The sequence below is a fragment of the Natator depressus genome, chromosome 6 (assembly GCF_965152275.1).
Source record: "Natator depressus isolate rNatDep1 chromosome 6, rNatDep2.hap1, whole genome shotgun sequence".
Lineage (NCBI taxonomy): Eukaryota > Metazoa > Chordata > Testudines > Cheloniidae > Natator > Natator depressus.
In genome coordinates, this window is record NC_134239.1 from 87,268,795 (window position 1) to 87,284,100 (window position 15,306).

General features: G+C 44.2%; 1 protein-coding gene across 1 annotated transcript; it reads right to left on the reverse strand.

Annotated features, from left to right (window-relative positions):
* Nucleotides 1-10,015: 10,015 nt before the first annotated feature.
* Nucleotides 10,016-14,924, reverse strand: FOXA1 (forkhead box A1). Its single transcript, XM_074957101.1, has 2 exons — nt 14,801-14,924; nt 10,016-12,304 (listed from the first exon to the last, which is right to left on the reverse strand). The coding sequence occupies exons 1-2, from the start codon at nt 14,873-14,875 to the stop codon at nt 11,039-11,041; spliced, it is 1,341 nt and encodes a 446-aa protein (XP_074813202.1). The 5' UTR covers nt 14,876-14,924; the 3' UTR covers nt 10,016-11,038.
* Between the last annotated feature and the right edge of the window lie 382 nt (nt 14,925-15,306).

Here is a 15,306-nt window from a genome sequence, read left to right on the forward strand (position 1 = left end):
AGGGTGAGCTTTATTGCACATGGGGAAATCCCCACAGGTTTGGAAGAAGCTATCTCTCCCCTGACCCTGACCTCTCCCCCACCCAGCCAAGTAACCTAAACCAGTCCTTGCTTAGGCAAAACTCCCACAGAAGTCAATGGAAATGGGAGGGGGTTTTGTTTTTCTAGAAGGATGCAGAATCTGGCCCTCATTTAAAGTAGGAACTGAAGGCTGATTCTATCATATTCAACTGGAACAGTAGGGGGGGTTAAGAACGTCTTGGTTACCTAAAGTGGAATTTGGCCAGGAACCCCTGCTCTTGTGAAATGTGTCATAGGGTCGTTAATGTACTGCAAGTGGTCAGGACCTTGGTTTTTATGTCTTATCTAAAGGACAAATTAGCCTAAAGAGGCAGTCTCCTGTTTAACTAATACATGTTTTATAACCTTCCATGAAAGATTTAAAATGTAAAAAATAACTCCTCTTATGAAAATGAATAATTTTTTTAAAGTCTGACTAATACATGGAAGCCAGAAGCTTCTATACTATGCCTTAGCAGTTGACTTTCCCTCCAATATCAGTTAGATTTCCCCCTACAGACACACTCACATTTTCGCCCTACCACCACCATGAAAGTAACTCCCCTTAACACTAGAGAGAATTGCCTACACAATTATAACATTATTTAAGTGTTGACTTTCAAGACACTGGAATTTTAGCAATGATCTTTCCCTTCTCCCCACCTCCAAACCCCCACACCCCCACTTCCCCCCCCTTGTTTTTTAAATTTATAATAATGGTGTCCCCTAAAGATTGTGAGGCCTGGCTTGTTAGGGGCCTGTCCTCCAAGGTACTCATCGCCCCCAAATCCCATGGCAATTAATGGGCTTGACTTCCATGGGAGCTGGATTACTTCCCGGGGTGCTCAGCTCCTTGCTGAAAGCACTCAGTACCTTTTAAGGTCTGCTCCTCACTCCCTTCCTCTCTCCATTTATGGCTTGACATTGCAATGGGGATGAGTGATGGTTCTTCACATGAACCTTGCTCCAAAGACAGCCAGAAGGGGTGCTAAAGAGCTGTGGAAGAAAGGGACTCCTGTGCAGTGAAAGAGGACCTAGAGCAGGGGTTCTCAAACTGGGGGGTCAGGACCCTGCAGGAGGTCGCAAGGTTGTTACATGGGGGGTCACGAGCTGTCAACCTCCACCCCAACCCCACTTTGCCTCCAGAATTTATAATGGTGTTAAATATATAAAAAAGTGTTTTTAATTTATAAGGGGGGATTGCACTCAGAGGCTTGCTATGTGAAAGGGGTCACCAGTATAAAAGTTTGAGAACCATTGACCTAGAGCTAAGGAGAGGGTCTTATTATACCATCAATATTTAAGGGGGAATGGAGCAGGAGGATGCAGAACTCCTCATGGGTTCCAGCCAGTTTTGCTTAGAATTGGATGACACCATATAGCCCTGAGGGTGAGTCTTGAACTCTGAACCCTTCTTTATTCTACCATTATCTGCTATGTGCCGGTTTCCCTGACTTATTCCTCAAAGATTTTAATTACATATTTACCTTATACAAAGTCATAATCTTATTTAAACATATTTATGTATGGGGGGGGAGGGTTGGCGGTGTGAACAGAGGATGTATATCCTCTGTTCACACTGCCAAACCCCTCACAAATATAAATACACACACACAGTATTTATTTAAACATTCATCTCTATATTGGTTGGCTTTGAAAGGAAACCTGCTTGAATAACATCCGATAGAAAACAACCACCCTGTAAACAAAGAAGCAGGGAACTCTTTTAATCCCTCATTTTAATCTAGTCGTTAGTCTTGCCCACGACCAAGTGGAGTGGTAGCTGAATTTGATCAGAACAAGGGCTGGCTGTTCCTGTTTTCTCTGGAAGCGTTAACGTCTGATTGAGTTTGTTTACAATCATTTGCCTCAAACTGTGCCGCGTTTAACGGTCTATAATGTTTGATGTCAGGCTCTGTGCTTAGGCACATTCCCACCGCCCTGATCTCTCCTGGGCACACTCCTGAGTTTTGCTCTGTTCAGTGGAGCAGCAATTCTTACAGAGTTCAGTCTGTTGGTTCTAACGCTCTTCTGCAAAGTTGTGGGGGTAAGACTGGGTGTCTGCGGGCCATCCCCTGCAGTGAGCTGTCGGTCCATTCATGTGGCACTTAAAACAGGAGCGGTTAGCAATGGCAGGTTCAGCCGGGTGGGATCCTTTCTCCCTCCTCCAACCTCAAGCCATTCTGGAGTGCAGCATCTAGTGCCTAAAATGCGGTCCGTTTACATAGGAATTGCTGTAAGGTTTAGATGAGGAGGGTCCACAGCCGGGTCCCTGATCCGGACTTGCACCTCCCAACGCCACCTACCTATTGCTAGGAGAGAAATGTCAGGAACCTGTTTAGCGTCGGCTCCGCCAGCAAAGGCAGGAATGCGCAGTCGGACCACCAGCGCGCCCTGATCCGCGCAATGCGCCACTTAATACACTTCTGTAATTTAAACTGCCGGGGACCCCCACTTCCAAGCCGATTTTCGATATAGGTGTTTTCTGCTTTCCCCCCTTCGCCTTTGAAATGTCTCCACATCCCCCCCTCCCTTTCTTCTCAGCCCCTCGCTAATTCTAGATGAGTATTACTTTGCTCTTTTCGTTGGCCAAGCACAATTGTGTTATTGGAGATAATGAATTCAATCCCCATCAAAGAGTATTAGGAGCGCCTTGGCCCTGTAGTGGCTTTTTCAAACTCGGAATGAAAGGCCGGGAGAAAATTCTCTGGGTAGCCTCCCTGATAGCGGCTTTTGAAGTGAAGGGGGTCGAGCATTGTTGTTCAAATTTTTGTCCATAAGGCTGAAGAAAGACCGGCGGCTTTTGATGAGAAGATGAGAACCGCCTCGTAAGTTGAGCAACAAGTTAGATGGCCGCGTCTTACTGCTGCCTACTGCCTGTGGATAACATATGTCCCGCATTAATAGGGGCTCAAAGGGAACAACTGGGCAGGGGGGACACTAGCCTGGCTTACACCGGCTAAAGGCTTTTTCTCCGGACCGCTGTGCCGCTGAGTATGGCTGTTGGAGGGGAGACTGATGAGGTGCTGCCTGGCATGCTGGTTTTGAATCACGCCGGCTCCTTGGCCAGCTGTTTCGGTATGAAAGGGCAGAATGTTTCCTCCGCGGGGACAGCCCGTATTGTTTCAAGGCAGGACTCGAGGGCACCTTAGAAAACTCACCGTGGCGGCTGTAACGCAGAGATTTGCCCCTAGCCGTCGGGTGGCCGGTTAGTTGGGCACCAGCGTTTCTTTTGGTCGGGGGCTCGGCTTGCGCGGTGGGTGTCTGGTGGCGAGGGCGAGCCTGCGTTTCCTGGGCGGACTTTGGTTTTAGGTAGCTACGAAACTGAACGTAGAGCTCATGCTCAAATAAATTGGTTAGTCTCTAAGGTGCCACAAGTCCTCCTTTTCTTTCAGCTAGGGTATTGCGTCCCTTCCTCGTTTTGTACGCCGTGGTTACACAGCTACCGGCTGTAAGGGATCTCCTCAGCTAAAGCAGCCAGACAAGGGACAAAAGGAAGATATCTTAGTCACATGAGATAACCTCATCGCTAGAAAACTTCTTGCCTATAGTTGAATGAAGTTCGTACGTTCTCTTATTCCAAGCCCCACGCTCCTCCAGCCGTGGAGAGATCCCCCGCCCCCCAGAAGTTTCTTACGCTAAAGGAGCCCATTTTAACTACGGAGAGCAACTATGGAGAAATCCCAAGTTTTCATAAGGAGGAACCCCACCTCCTAGTTACCAAGATGCTCACATTTTTCGCCAGTCATAAGCAGAAGGGCATGTGTGCCCGCTGCCCAGGCGCGGCTGGCTATGAGACGAGAGCGGATAAAGGGAACGATGTATGTCAGCTACCGCTCAGTTCGTTTCAGCTTTAGATGACTGGCCGGCGAGGGTTTGAAAGTCTAACACACAAAGGCAATGTTTACAATGGCTATACAGCGCTGCAGCGCCTAGGCCAGATCCTGCTTCTACCGAAGCCGAGAGGGAGTCTGGCAGTTGACTTCAGTGGGGGCAGGATCTGCCCCAGGGGGCGTCAGGCTCCCAGCTGCACTTTTGTGCCAGTCGTGGCCGTCGGGCGTTGCTGCTCGCCGGAATACGCCGCTTCACAAGCACAGAATACGTGCCATCCACCGCTCCGATTCCACCACAGTGCGGGCTTTATAAAGCCTCCTGAATCCGCATAAACGGAGACAGACCTCCGGGGTCACGAGGCACCCAAGTAAACACTCGCTGCAGGGACATTTTAAATGTTCATTTATAACGCCTCGAAGGGAACGGGGAGCGTATATGCCCCTGCCTTCAGCTTCGGAGGGTGATTTCATTTCAAATAACGACTAATTCTGCTTTATTGTATCGGTATGAAGTAGCTGATCCAGGACAGAATCCGCAAGCAGAAATGAGTTCAATTAAAGTCACCTGGAAACGTTCTCAGGAGGTCTCTGGGTATTATTGGCGCCTAGTTTACAAGCCAGCTATTTCAGCTCTTTCGCCGCAAATGATTCTCAGGGTCGTCAAATCTATCAAATGGGGCTAGTGGCATTAAAAATGGGGAGGGGGGGGGAAGGGAGGAATCGCCTTTAACTGATCAGTTTCCCACCTGATGATAAATCACATTACTTCAGTGCAAAGGCGTTTTGCCTGAATTGGGCAGGGTTTGTTTCTGGCCATTCAATCTAGTTGCCCATGTTCCTGGAATATAGTCGGAGTGCGCTGTAGTCGCGGCGCGTTCTATTCGGATTCTGGTTGCTGCGGCGTAAGAGAGCTGCAACGCATCATCGCAAGGCAGCTGATCTCCAGATACTGCCGTTCTTGCGTGTCCAGCTTGCTAGCGATCCTCTGCACCGCATCACGCTCTCAGGGCTCCAGCGGAGAGTACATAGTACAAGGCTGAGATTTGGGACCAGTAACTATTTGAAATGTATTCCGCCCGCGGGGGGACGACACTTTTTAAAAAAATAATTCTCCATCTGCGAGAAGCTCTTTTGGAGGAATGCGAAGGTTTGAGAATGATGAAACGCGTTCTCTTGACAAATTAAAACATAATTGTACAACGATCAACAATTGCACCGAGCTTTCTCTTAAATTGTTCAGTTTTGCAAAGCCCATTTGACAAGTGAAAATGACCCAGTCGTGCCATAATAAGAAAATTTTGTTTACATTATTTAAATTTCATTTCATAGTTTGGGGGAGAGCAGTATGAGGGGATTGAAGGTTCCCATTTTTATTAATTATTATTATTTTATTATTATTTTTACCTCAAACCCAGCTGGATTTTGTCAGGAGACTGCATGTGTTTTAAATCCTAAAGACTGAAAACAAAGGTGAGGGCTGGTAGTTTAAGCTGTCCAAAGTTCAAAGATGTGAAATCTCAATGAGTTTCTATTTGAGGCGAAGAGGAGAAACACAAACAGCATGGAATGTCTTGGGCCAGAAAGTTGCACTATATTGAGAATGAAATGTGAGGTTATTTGGACTAATCTGTCTTTAACTGTTACTCTGTCACAAAGGGTAGAATAATTAGTGGGGAATAACCAGCCGGAACAAAGGCTGTGTTTTTCCTTATCACCCTTCCTTTTTAACTCGTTTTTCAATCTTTTGCCTCCTGAAAATTGACCTTTAGCCCTTGGAAATTATAGACAATTGTTCAGTCTATAGTAATTAGTTATTACACTGTATTTGCTGGGAAATTGAGACTCCGGTGCTTTGATTAAGGAGAAATTACCTGTCTTACAGCATCACCTGTAAATTTAGTCACCAAGTTAATTGATTTTTTAAGTTATTGATCTGCAGCAAACATTCTATACCCCAATCTGCCTTAGGAATGGAAAATCTAGCCTTAACTGCCCACACCAATCAGTCTGTATACGCTATTGTCATGTAATGCTACTTTGTTTATTTGTCTGTGTTTCCATTGCATGTGTTTTTCCGGTGGAAACAAATTCATATTAAATATATATGTTACTACATGCAATGCATGCATATGAATCCTATTATTCCCAGAAAACATTCCGCTCTCGGTATATAAGAGGGTAATTTTGGTTAAACATTAAGTCAAAATTAACAGCCGAACGTGCACTAAAACGTGTGTTTTAACAAGTGTCTTTCCTCTCTTGCGTGTTTTTTAAAGAAACTGGTTTCCAAATGGAGTATTTTTAAAAAATCTAGAACTAATATTGTTTCATAGCAAAAAGGAACAGTTATGTGCACTGCTGCTGCAGCCAAGCGTTTTTACATACAGTATTGCTGCAAAATCAACACCCATTCAATTGATTATTTTAAAGGCTAGTTATAGTTGCAGCGGGGATAGTTCACTTAGTTCAGGATGCAGTGGTTTGTATTGACTGATCATTGACCAATAAAAAAAAAAATCAACCCCTCCCCCGGTCATTTTAAAACCAGGCATGGGCATATGTTAAAGTGAGATGTGTTTTCTAGGATTTGACGATATTTATACTTTATTGATACAGTAACATGTAAGGCAAAAATAACAGAAAATTCTCTTTCTCTCACGATTCCATATAGCGGTTTTAACTCATTTATTTCAATAGATACCCATCCTACAATGGTTCTGCTGTTACATATACCAATATTAACCTGATAGATCAAACAATACCGAAGGGATATTGTTCTATTCCTTTCCTGATACCGATGTGTCTTTCTTCCTGCCCATTCGCTGAGTGTCACGATTTCATTCCCCTTCAAAGAAAAATAAGGATTTCCCCGTTTTAAAAAGTGATGCAAATTTAGGGCTTGATCCTGATCTCGCTGCAGTTACTAGTACAGCTCCAGTTGTCTTCCGTGGGAGCAGGATTGGGCCCAAATTGCTTTATGGAGGGGAAAAAACCGTATTTCCTTTTAGACCTTTGACAATCTGGGCGTGTGTTTCTTCTCATTGCTTATAAAATTTGCCAGAGGTACGAGTTACCTAGCGTTTTAAAATGATGAAATGAAAAAGGTACTGACACTAATCCCAGCCCCCATTCGCTGCGAACTCAAAAATTCCCATTCAAGGAAAGCGTGATCCATTTCCAGATCTGGATCTTTCAAACCATCTAAAATCCACTTAGACCGTTTAAGAGGTCCCCTAACATACTGAATTACTCCCTATTTGCATTTAATTAGGTTAAAGGAACCTGATGGTTGCCAATAGTTTTAGCTTTCTAGCATGTGGTTGATTAAAGATAACTGCATTTTTAAAAGGCAGAAATTTCCAGATAAACTGGAATACAGTAATGTCCGAAAGTCACAGCGCGACTAATCCTGAATTCACCCATTTCCTTGGCTTCCTATAAGGCAACAGGGCTAAGACACCAGGCGTTGAAATGTAATAAAATCATGCTCTGTGTAGTGAATCTGATCGTGGCAGAACGATAGAACTGGCTGAAAATAAAAGCATGAAAGTGGTGCATTGCACTCCTTCCCATGCAGTCCTGTCTCGAGCTTATTTTATTGCTGTTACTGAAGGCTTCTTGAGGAGAGGTGTAAAGAGGAGAAGAAGCAGGAACAACAGAACTTGACAGATGAGCATGGGGCAGAAAATACACGACTTTCCTTCCTTTTGGTGACTCTGTCTTGAACTAAGCGCAGAAGCTGTATTCGCTATATTTGTTAAAAATATACTTTTTTCCATGCTGGCAATTAATAATTTCCCCTCTACTCCATGTATATGGTTTCCCCCATCGTAGTCACTGTTGCTCTTATTATAGAAAACAGAGATTCTAACGTTTATCATATTTAATGCATATCCTGGAAATATATATTATTTATAGTATAGACTGAACTAACTATAGCTAGATACCTAGATAGCCGGATAGATCATTTTGAATCAGAATGGTCTGGTTAATCATTTTACATTTCTTCCAGGTCAATTACATCCTGGCTGTATTCCACAGCTAAGGTCTGAATCCTAATATTTAACCACTGTGGGTCAATTTATATTTTCTGTTCAAAGCCCCAAAGCACTGCAACCATGTTTTCATTTTGAAGTAGAGTGTTATCTTATAGCACTGTTCTATGGAGGACTAGGTACATTCTACTTACAATGGGCTTGACTGTGTAGTAATTGCTGGGGTAAAAACTCCCTTTGACAGAGTGAGGTAGGGCGGTAGACTAGGGCTCATCTGGCCTGACTTCCAGTGGTGCTGAGCAGCCTGCAGCTCCAGGCGGCATAGACAGTCTTATGCGTCGGGGCAGCAAAGTAATGGCATCTAGATACACGGCTAAGCAGCTCATGTTGCTGACCAGGCCGAGATTTGCATTTCCCAGTGTTCTAGAATACGTGGTATATCATTTGGAAAACTCATTTTCTAAATCTATATTCGATCAAATATAAGTATGTAGGAAAAGGTGGAATTTATTTCACTCTGTGTGTCTGTGTCCTTAAACCCCCTTCAGAGTAGTGGCTTCATTCAGTGAATGATCAAACTATTTTTTAAAAGCCCAGAGCTGCTTGCCTTTTATATATTTTCCTTTCCTTCCTGGCTGGGCCGCAGGGTTTGAAGAATTGGGTTTTGCTATGGGATTTCCGTGGTGTCTCCCCCCCCCGCCCCAATTTAGTTTGTCTCCACTTTCCCCGACCAGTCAGGGGGCAATTATGTGATAATTAAGAGCATTACACCGTTCTTTTATCTCGGGTTCTTGTATGAAGTAGGCTGATCAAAGTAAAATCTGTTCAAGTTCATACCCTCGCGATGATGCCGTTCACAAACAAGTGCTGCTTGCTGGGGATCAGCGTTTGCCAGAGCTGTTGTTGTTGTTGTTGATGTCAATCTGAGCAAAATCCACAAAGAAGTAGGTGGACTGGAAACTGAGCCTAGGATCTGAGGAGATTAATGATTTTTGTGATTTAGAGCAGCATTTTGGTGTGAAGTTGCATTGAAGAGATTTTCTTCAAGTGTAACAATGACCAACAGCTTAACTCCTGGAAACTGCGTCTTTAGAAGAATAGGTACCAAATGTGTTTCTCCAAAACCACACTACTATGTTGCATTCTATACTGCAAATAGTTCTGCTGCATTTCAGTACAGAGAGGAATGCACACTGGCATACATAACAATATCAGCGAGAACCAATTAATATTTAGGCATAGCGGTAAGAGCACATTTTGTTAAATTAGTTATCCACAGCTGGACTCGGAAACATCTGCATAATTTGCAATAAATACAGATTAAATATACAGTAGGGAGCATCTAATGGCATTTAAAATAAAAGCACACTCTGCGGTGGATTTTTACCGTTTAAATATTGTATAAAATGTTCGTTTGACTTTCCTAGTAAACAGTACACACACTGAGACATACTTTCAGTTTCTTTCCCGCCCTAAAATGACAAAAGATTCACAGCACCGGTTAAGATAATTTCTGTAGTCTTAAAATGCTAAAGAAAAAGGATATTATACTTTCATCTAACTGCAGTTTTTCCATAGCGAGTGAATTTTAAATTCGAGGTGGATGTTTATGCATGAATATATTTACTATATAGAGAGAGCTTGTGTGGTCTATCTATCTATTTATCTATCGAATAAAGCAGATATCACTTTCTTTATTAACGCCAGCATCCCCATTCTGGTTCACAGTGTTAAAGAGTTCTTCAACATTTAATAAGTCTTTATTATGCCTTCATATCCACCCTCTTTTTAAATATTTTATGTAAGTCTATTCTATCCTTCACACATATGCAATCGAAAGAAAATAGCAGAAATCATTCATTGTTAACATTTGATTTATTTAAAGTCCTTAACTGCAAATGATCAAAAACATACTTCACGGCTTAAATTCTCAGTTATCATTTTAAATCAAAATATTTTTCAATTACAATCACATTTATAAAATTAACATTTTTTAAAAAAATTCATATGTAATTTCTTGCTGTTATTTAAAGCAATTTCAGCTGTAAAGAAAGAAAATATAAACCATGCAATAAATTAAGAACATTGAGAAAGCGAACAGGAATAATAAAACCCGTCTGTCTATGCTAACACCGTGTAAAACTGTGGAAAGTGCATTAACACTGGATGAAACAAGCTAACAATGGCAATAATTAAACGGCCATAAAAAATTCTGGATGTGTCATTCTGAAACAGATAGAAGGAGAGAGATCTCTCTCTCTCTCCTCTTTCTTTGCGTTGGGTTAATATTCAATATTTTCTGGGGGAAAAATAACGTTGTTATACATATATAGGTCTAGTTTGTACACAATGAAGAGACTCAAATGAAATAATCATGTCATCCACATGTTGAAGAGAGTTCCTGATGAATGAGAATCTTCAGTAACAGCCTGGGAGGAAAAAAAATCCAACTGATTGTGACCTCTGGAACTTTATATTAAATCCCAAGACAGGTAACGCTTGGAAATATCTGGCCCAAATTCTGCGCTCCAAAACTCCCCTTGACATCAGTGAGAGTGCAGGATCCGGCCCATAGCATCTGTGTTGATGCCTGTTCTACCAACCGACGAGTGTTTTGCAAGTATCAAAAGGATAATCTGAGAAAGTAAATGGTTTTCTTGTTGCTTAGAGATTAGTGTTTTGCTACTTCACAGCAGTATTGTCCTTCAAAGTTTTTTAATTAAAAAAAGAACCTTACATGTCTGCTTGCTTGCTTCTTCATCTCCGTATTGTTAAAAGTATTGCCACATACCTGTAAACTTGCATGAGATTATAGAGCACAGAAGGGGGGAGTGGGTGGGGGTGGAAAGCACAAACAAATAGTTTACAAGCTTAACAACCTTTTCTCTCTCTCTCTCTCTCTTGTTACTAACACCCCGCAAAGGCGACAGCGATCTTTGGAGGGGCAGAGGCGAGGGGCGGGGAGTATGTACAATGGGGGTTCGCTCAACTTCGCCGGAGGGCCAGTTTTATAATAACATACACAACGCGTTGGAACACAATAATAAAGTAACAGTCCTTTCGCACGCAGCGTGCGGAAACGTGACAGTTTTGTTACCGGGCTAGAGACAGGGAGAATCTGACTCGCCACGCGGGCGGTGACGGAGCAGAGCTAAGACGTGTTTAGCACGGGTCTGGAATACACACCTTGATAGTAGGAAGGCTCCAGTGCCGAGGGCTCAATACTACTCCTACCGGCCATGGAGGCGCTGCTCAGGGGCAGCCCGCCTGGGATGCCCGCCCCGTAAGAAGAATATTGCAGAGCCTGCTCGTAGGCTTTAAAGTCCAGCTTGTGCTGCTGTTCCGAGGAGGACATGAGGTTGTTGATAGAAAAGGGGTGGTTGAAGGAATAGTGGGGATCGCCTTTCAGGTGGAGCTGGGACTCGTGGGCCAGGGAGTGCGGCGGGTGGGGGACAGGCGCCAAGGCTGGGACCGAGCTGATGGTGGAGGACGCCGCGGAAGCCGAGGTCTTAAGCTCAGTGCTTGATCCATTGTGGTCCAGAGACGGGGGGCTGGTGGGAGGGTTGGGGTTGGAGACGGAGGTCGTTGCGCTTTCCAGCTGGGCAGGTTTATTGTGACCTCTGTGTAAAGGGGAATTCGAGCTGGAATTGGAGGCGCCGGAGTGGTCTTTCCTGCCCTCCTGCCCGGCTTTGCCGTTCGCTTGCTTTTCGCACTTGAAGCGCTTCTGCCGGCGAAGGTAGCAGCCGTTTTCAAACATGTTGCCGGAGTCGGGGTGCAGGGTCCAGTAGGATCCTTTGCCGGGCTTGTCGGGCGACCGGGCCACCTTGACGAAGCAGTCGTTGAAGGAGAGGGAATGCCGGATGGAATTCTGCCACCGCTGCTGGTTCTGCCGGTAGTAGGGGAACAGGTCCATGATCCACTGGTAGATTTCGCTCAGCGTCAGCATCTTGCTGGGAGCCTGCTGGATAGCCATTGTAATCAGAGAGATGTAGGAATAGGGGGGTTTGGCATGGGGGTAGCTTCGCTTAAAGCTCTTGGTGTCTCTGGTCCTGGTGAGGTTGGACTGAGCGTAGGCCATGGGACTCATGCATGGGTTCATGCCGGCATAAGGGCTCAGGCCGTTCATTGAAGCTTGCTGAGCTGACATGGCATTCATACTGGTCGGGGTAAGCGCTGTCCCCATGGCCGTCACCCCGGCAGTCATGCTGTTCATGGCGCCTGTGGGGCCGGCAGACATGCCGGCCATGGTGCCCGGGCTCAGGCCTGCCCCAAGCCCTGTGTTAGCGTAGGACATGTTAAAGGAACTGGAGGTCATGTTGCCACTGGTAGTCATAGTGTTCATAGTCATGTAGGTGTTCATGGTGTTCATGGATCCCAGCCCCGAGTTCATGTTGCTGACGGGAACAGAGGAATAGGCCTGCAGCAGGGACACAAGATTAAGAGCGGCGGTTAGCAGAAGAGAAGGCGGGACACTTTAGGAAAGCGACCCCCCCTCCCCCCCCCAGCAAGAGTTCATTACACGAGAGGCCGGGGCAATGTCTCCCTGCCTTACACAAAGCAATAACGCCCCCGAGCCCCAGGAAAGTTACCACGGCAATTCTGGAGGCGATCTGACTGTCCGGGGCAAGGCAAGACACTCAGGCTTCATTGAAGCAGATTTGCTCCTATACCTCCACCCTATTTACATATACAAAGCAAAAATATATAAAAACGTGTATTAGCTGACGTGTCTTACAAACGGCCAGCCAACGTGAATGCCTTTTTGCCTTTAATATTTTGTCACTTCATTACTGTCATACTGAAACGATGCTATCTTTATTTGCAGCCGTTTTGTGCACAAGGTAGTGGGATGAGAAGCCTAATTATTTTTACTCAGTACTTATTTGGAAAAGGCGCCTGTATTTGTATCCCCAACGGCTGATGCAGTACACAGTTACATTACAAAGTTACGCTAAAGTATAATCTCACCTTTTCATACCAAAGCCATACTTACAAATAATGGCAAAACAATTGGCTAAAACAGGATAGATTTTACTCTTAGACTGTTTCCATATTACTAATGTTTTGATTAGTTAATAAAAAGTAATACAACTAATAAAAATGAACAAACTTGTGCATTGTCAGATTACATTTTAGACAAGGCGGAATTAAATTGCCTAGGCTTTGCTACAAAAGAATCATCATACATATGGCTGCCATGTACTTGAATTTTTTGTTAAACAAGCTAATGATATACCATTACAAGAAATTCAGCAGTTCCTGCTCAGACCGTATTATTTTACTTATACATTTCTGAAAGACAAGGCATGTACCGTTATTTGTTTTATATCTAATGTGTCACATTATTTAACATTAAAAAACACTTCCCAAAGTATAAATACTCTGAATTCTATATTGTGTTTCCTTATGATTTTCTATAATCTTCTAATGTGCAATATAATTACGACTTTGACACATTTCAGAACTATTATAAAAATCTATCACCAAAATTAGTAAAGGTATATAAACCGGTACTAAATCTAATTTAATAGAAATGGGGTCAAGGCCTTTTTCGTTCATTTACAATTAAGAGTGAACAAATGCAACTCTGTTAAGTAAAAGCTATGTTTAATTATTTTGTTGATGTACTGTAGTATTTGCAGCTACTTATTATAAGCAACCCTGCCTTTTTCTCTAAAAGCCTGATTTTAATTTAAATTGAGGTAATTATTTCACAGAACAGTTTAAACAGGAATGCGTTTCCCTTATAAAAATATGTACAGTGAGTTTATTATAGTAACAAATAAGGATAAGCTATTGTCTCTAACATAGTAAAAGGGAGGCTTCCAGGACTTTATGGTAGTGAATAGTAAATACAGAAAAGCTAAGTATTTAATATAACTCTTATTTTCCCCTTCATTAAACACATATACACACAAAATGGGTGTGCAAATATTTAGCATATATCCCGCATTTTAGCCCTACACATTTACAATTCGGCTGTGAAGTGTCTCCTGTTTATGTACTAATCTGTGCATGACTTTAGATATTCTCTAATGCTAACTGTGTTGTGTTTCACAAACATGCCAGTGTGAAAGCTGCACGGCCACATCCACAAATGTGCAAACAGCAATCGCTGTTGTGTTTTAATCCATATTCCAAGGGAGGTAAGTCACTCCGTAATGGTGATTTATTTGCCCTCTATCATTGTTCATTTGTTTATGTTTGATCTTTTCTTTCTGAGCATAATTGTAAAAATAAGAACAACACGGAAATGCAAAGGGTATGGAGAAAGAGACAGGTTCCCCGGTGCTAGCCTGATCCGACTCTCAGCAGCGCCACCCTCCGGTTCCAGGCAGAAGCGCACCCACGTTTCAAAAATCTTGTTGCAAAGTACAAACGCCTGATTATTTTGCCCAGTAAACCACCAGAATTAACAGGTGAGGCCGTTGAAAACTGTGGGTAGAGAAGGCCTTAAAAGTCAAGCTCCTCCACGGCGACGGAAGGCGCTAGTGTTTTCGAGGGTTTTTGCAACTCGTGGCCCTCACACTGCACCATCTGGAGAGCCCAGGGCTGAGGGCGCTCAGAGCTCGGGCACAGTCCTGTGCACCGAGCCAAGAGTTTACGGGGGGCTTTTGTTTGTGCAAAAGTACAACTGACGCCTCTTAAACGAGCTCGCTAACTCCCCCCTGCACCCCCAGTCACTCCAAGCACAAGCAGCAGCCCCATTATCATGGGGCTATTGGAAAGCGTGGCGGTTTCTTTATTGCTTGGCCGGCTTCAGTGTTGGAAAAGGCACGTTTGCACTGGCAGGATCTAGAGTGCAAACCGCTTCCCCATATTGTTACACGCACACCCAGCCACCCCCTCTCCCCCCCCGCCCGCTACAGCGGCTCAGGGACAGCAAACAAGGGAGCTCTTATGATTCACTCACCTCCTGATTGTCGGTGTAGTAGCTGCTCCAGTCGCTAGTTTCATGCCCTTCCATTTTTACAGCACCTAACATCATGGAGCCAACCTGCCCGGTGTAACCATCCAGCCTTTTTGCAAGAGACAGGCAGCAGGAAAGGGAGCGTGACACAGCCCCAGTCTAGCAAGAAGCCAACTCGCGGGGCGCGGGAGAGGAAAGGGGTTGAGATCTGGTCTATAATAAGCCAAAAAGGAGGCAGGGAGCGGTGTGGGGCGAGACACTTGAGAAAGTGAGGAAGTGCCGGCTGGGATGTGAGTGGAGTTGAGCTGATGTGGATCTTACGTCGCAGAAGTGCCCACCTCCTCCTCCTCCTCTCCCCATTTGTCCGCAGCACAAAGACGTTCGCACCTACAAAGCCGGAGATGCACCTGCAAACAAGGCAGTTCCACTCGCTTGTAACTCCCCCGGGGCGTCACTTTATTTGCAAAGCAGTGTAATTGGTTTAAGCTACGGGGAATGAAGGAGAGACC

Coding starts and splice junctions, on each gene's coding strand:
- FOXA1 (XM_074957101.1), bottom strand. CDS start 14,875: ATGATGTTAGGTGCTGTAAAAATGGAAGGGCATGAAACTAGCGACTGG. Junction 12,305..14,800: donor ACTACACCGACAATCAGGAG/GTGAGTGAATCA, acceptor TCCCTGCTGCAG/GCCTATTCCTCTGTTCCCGT.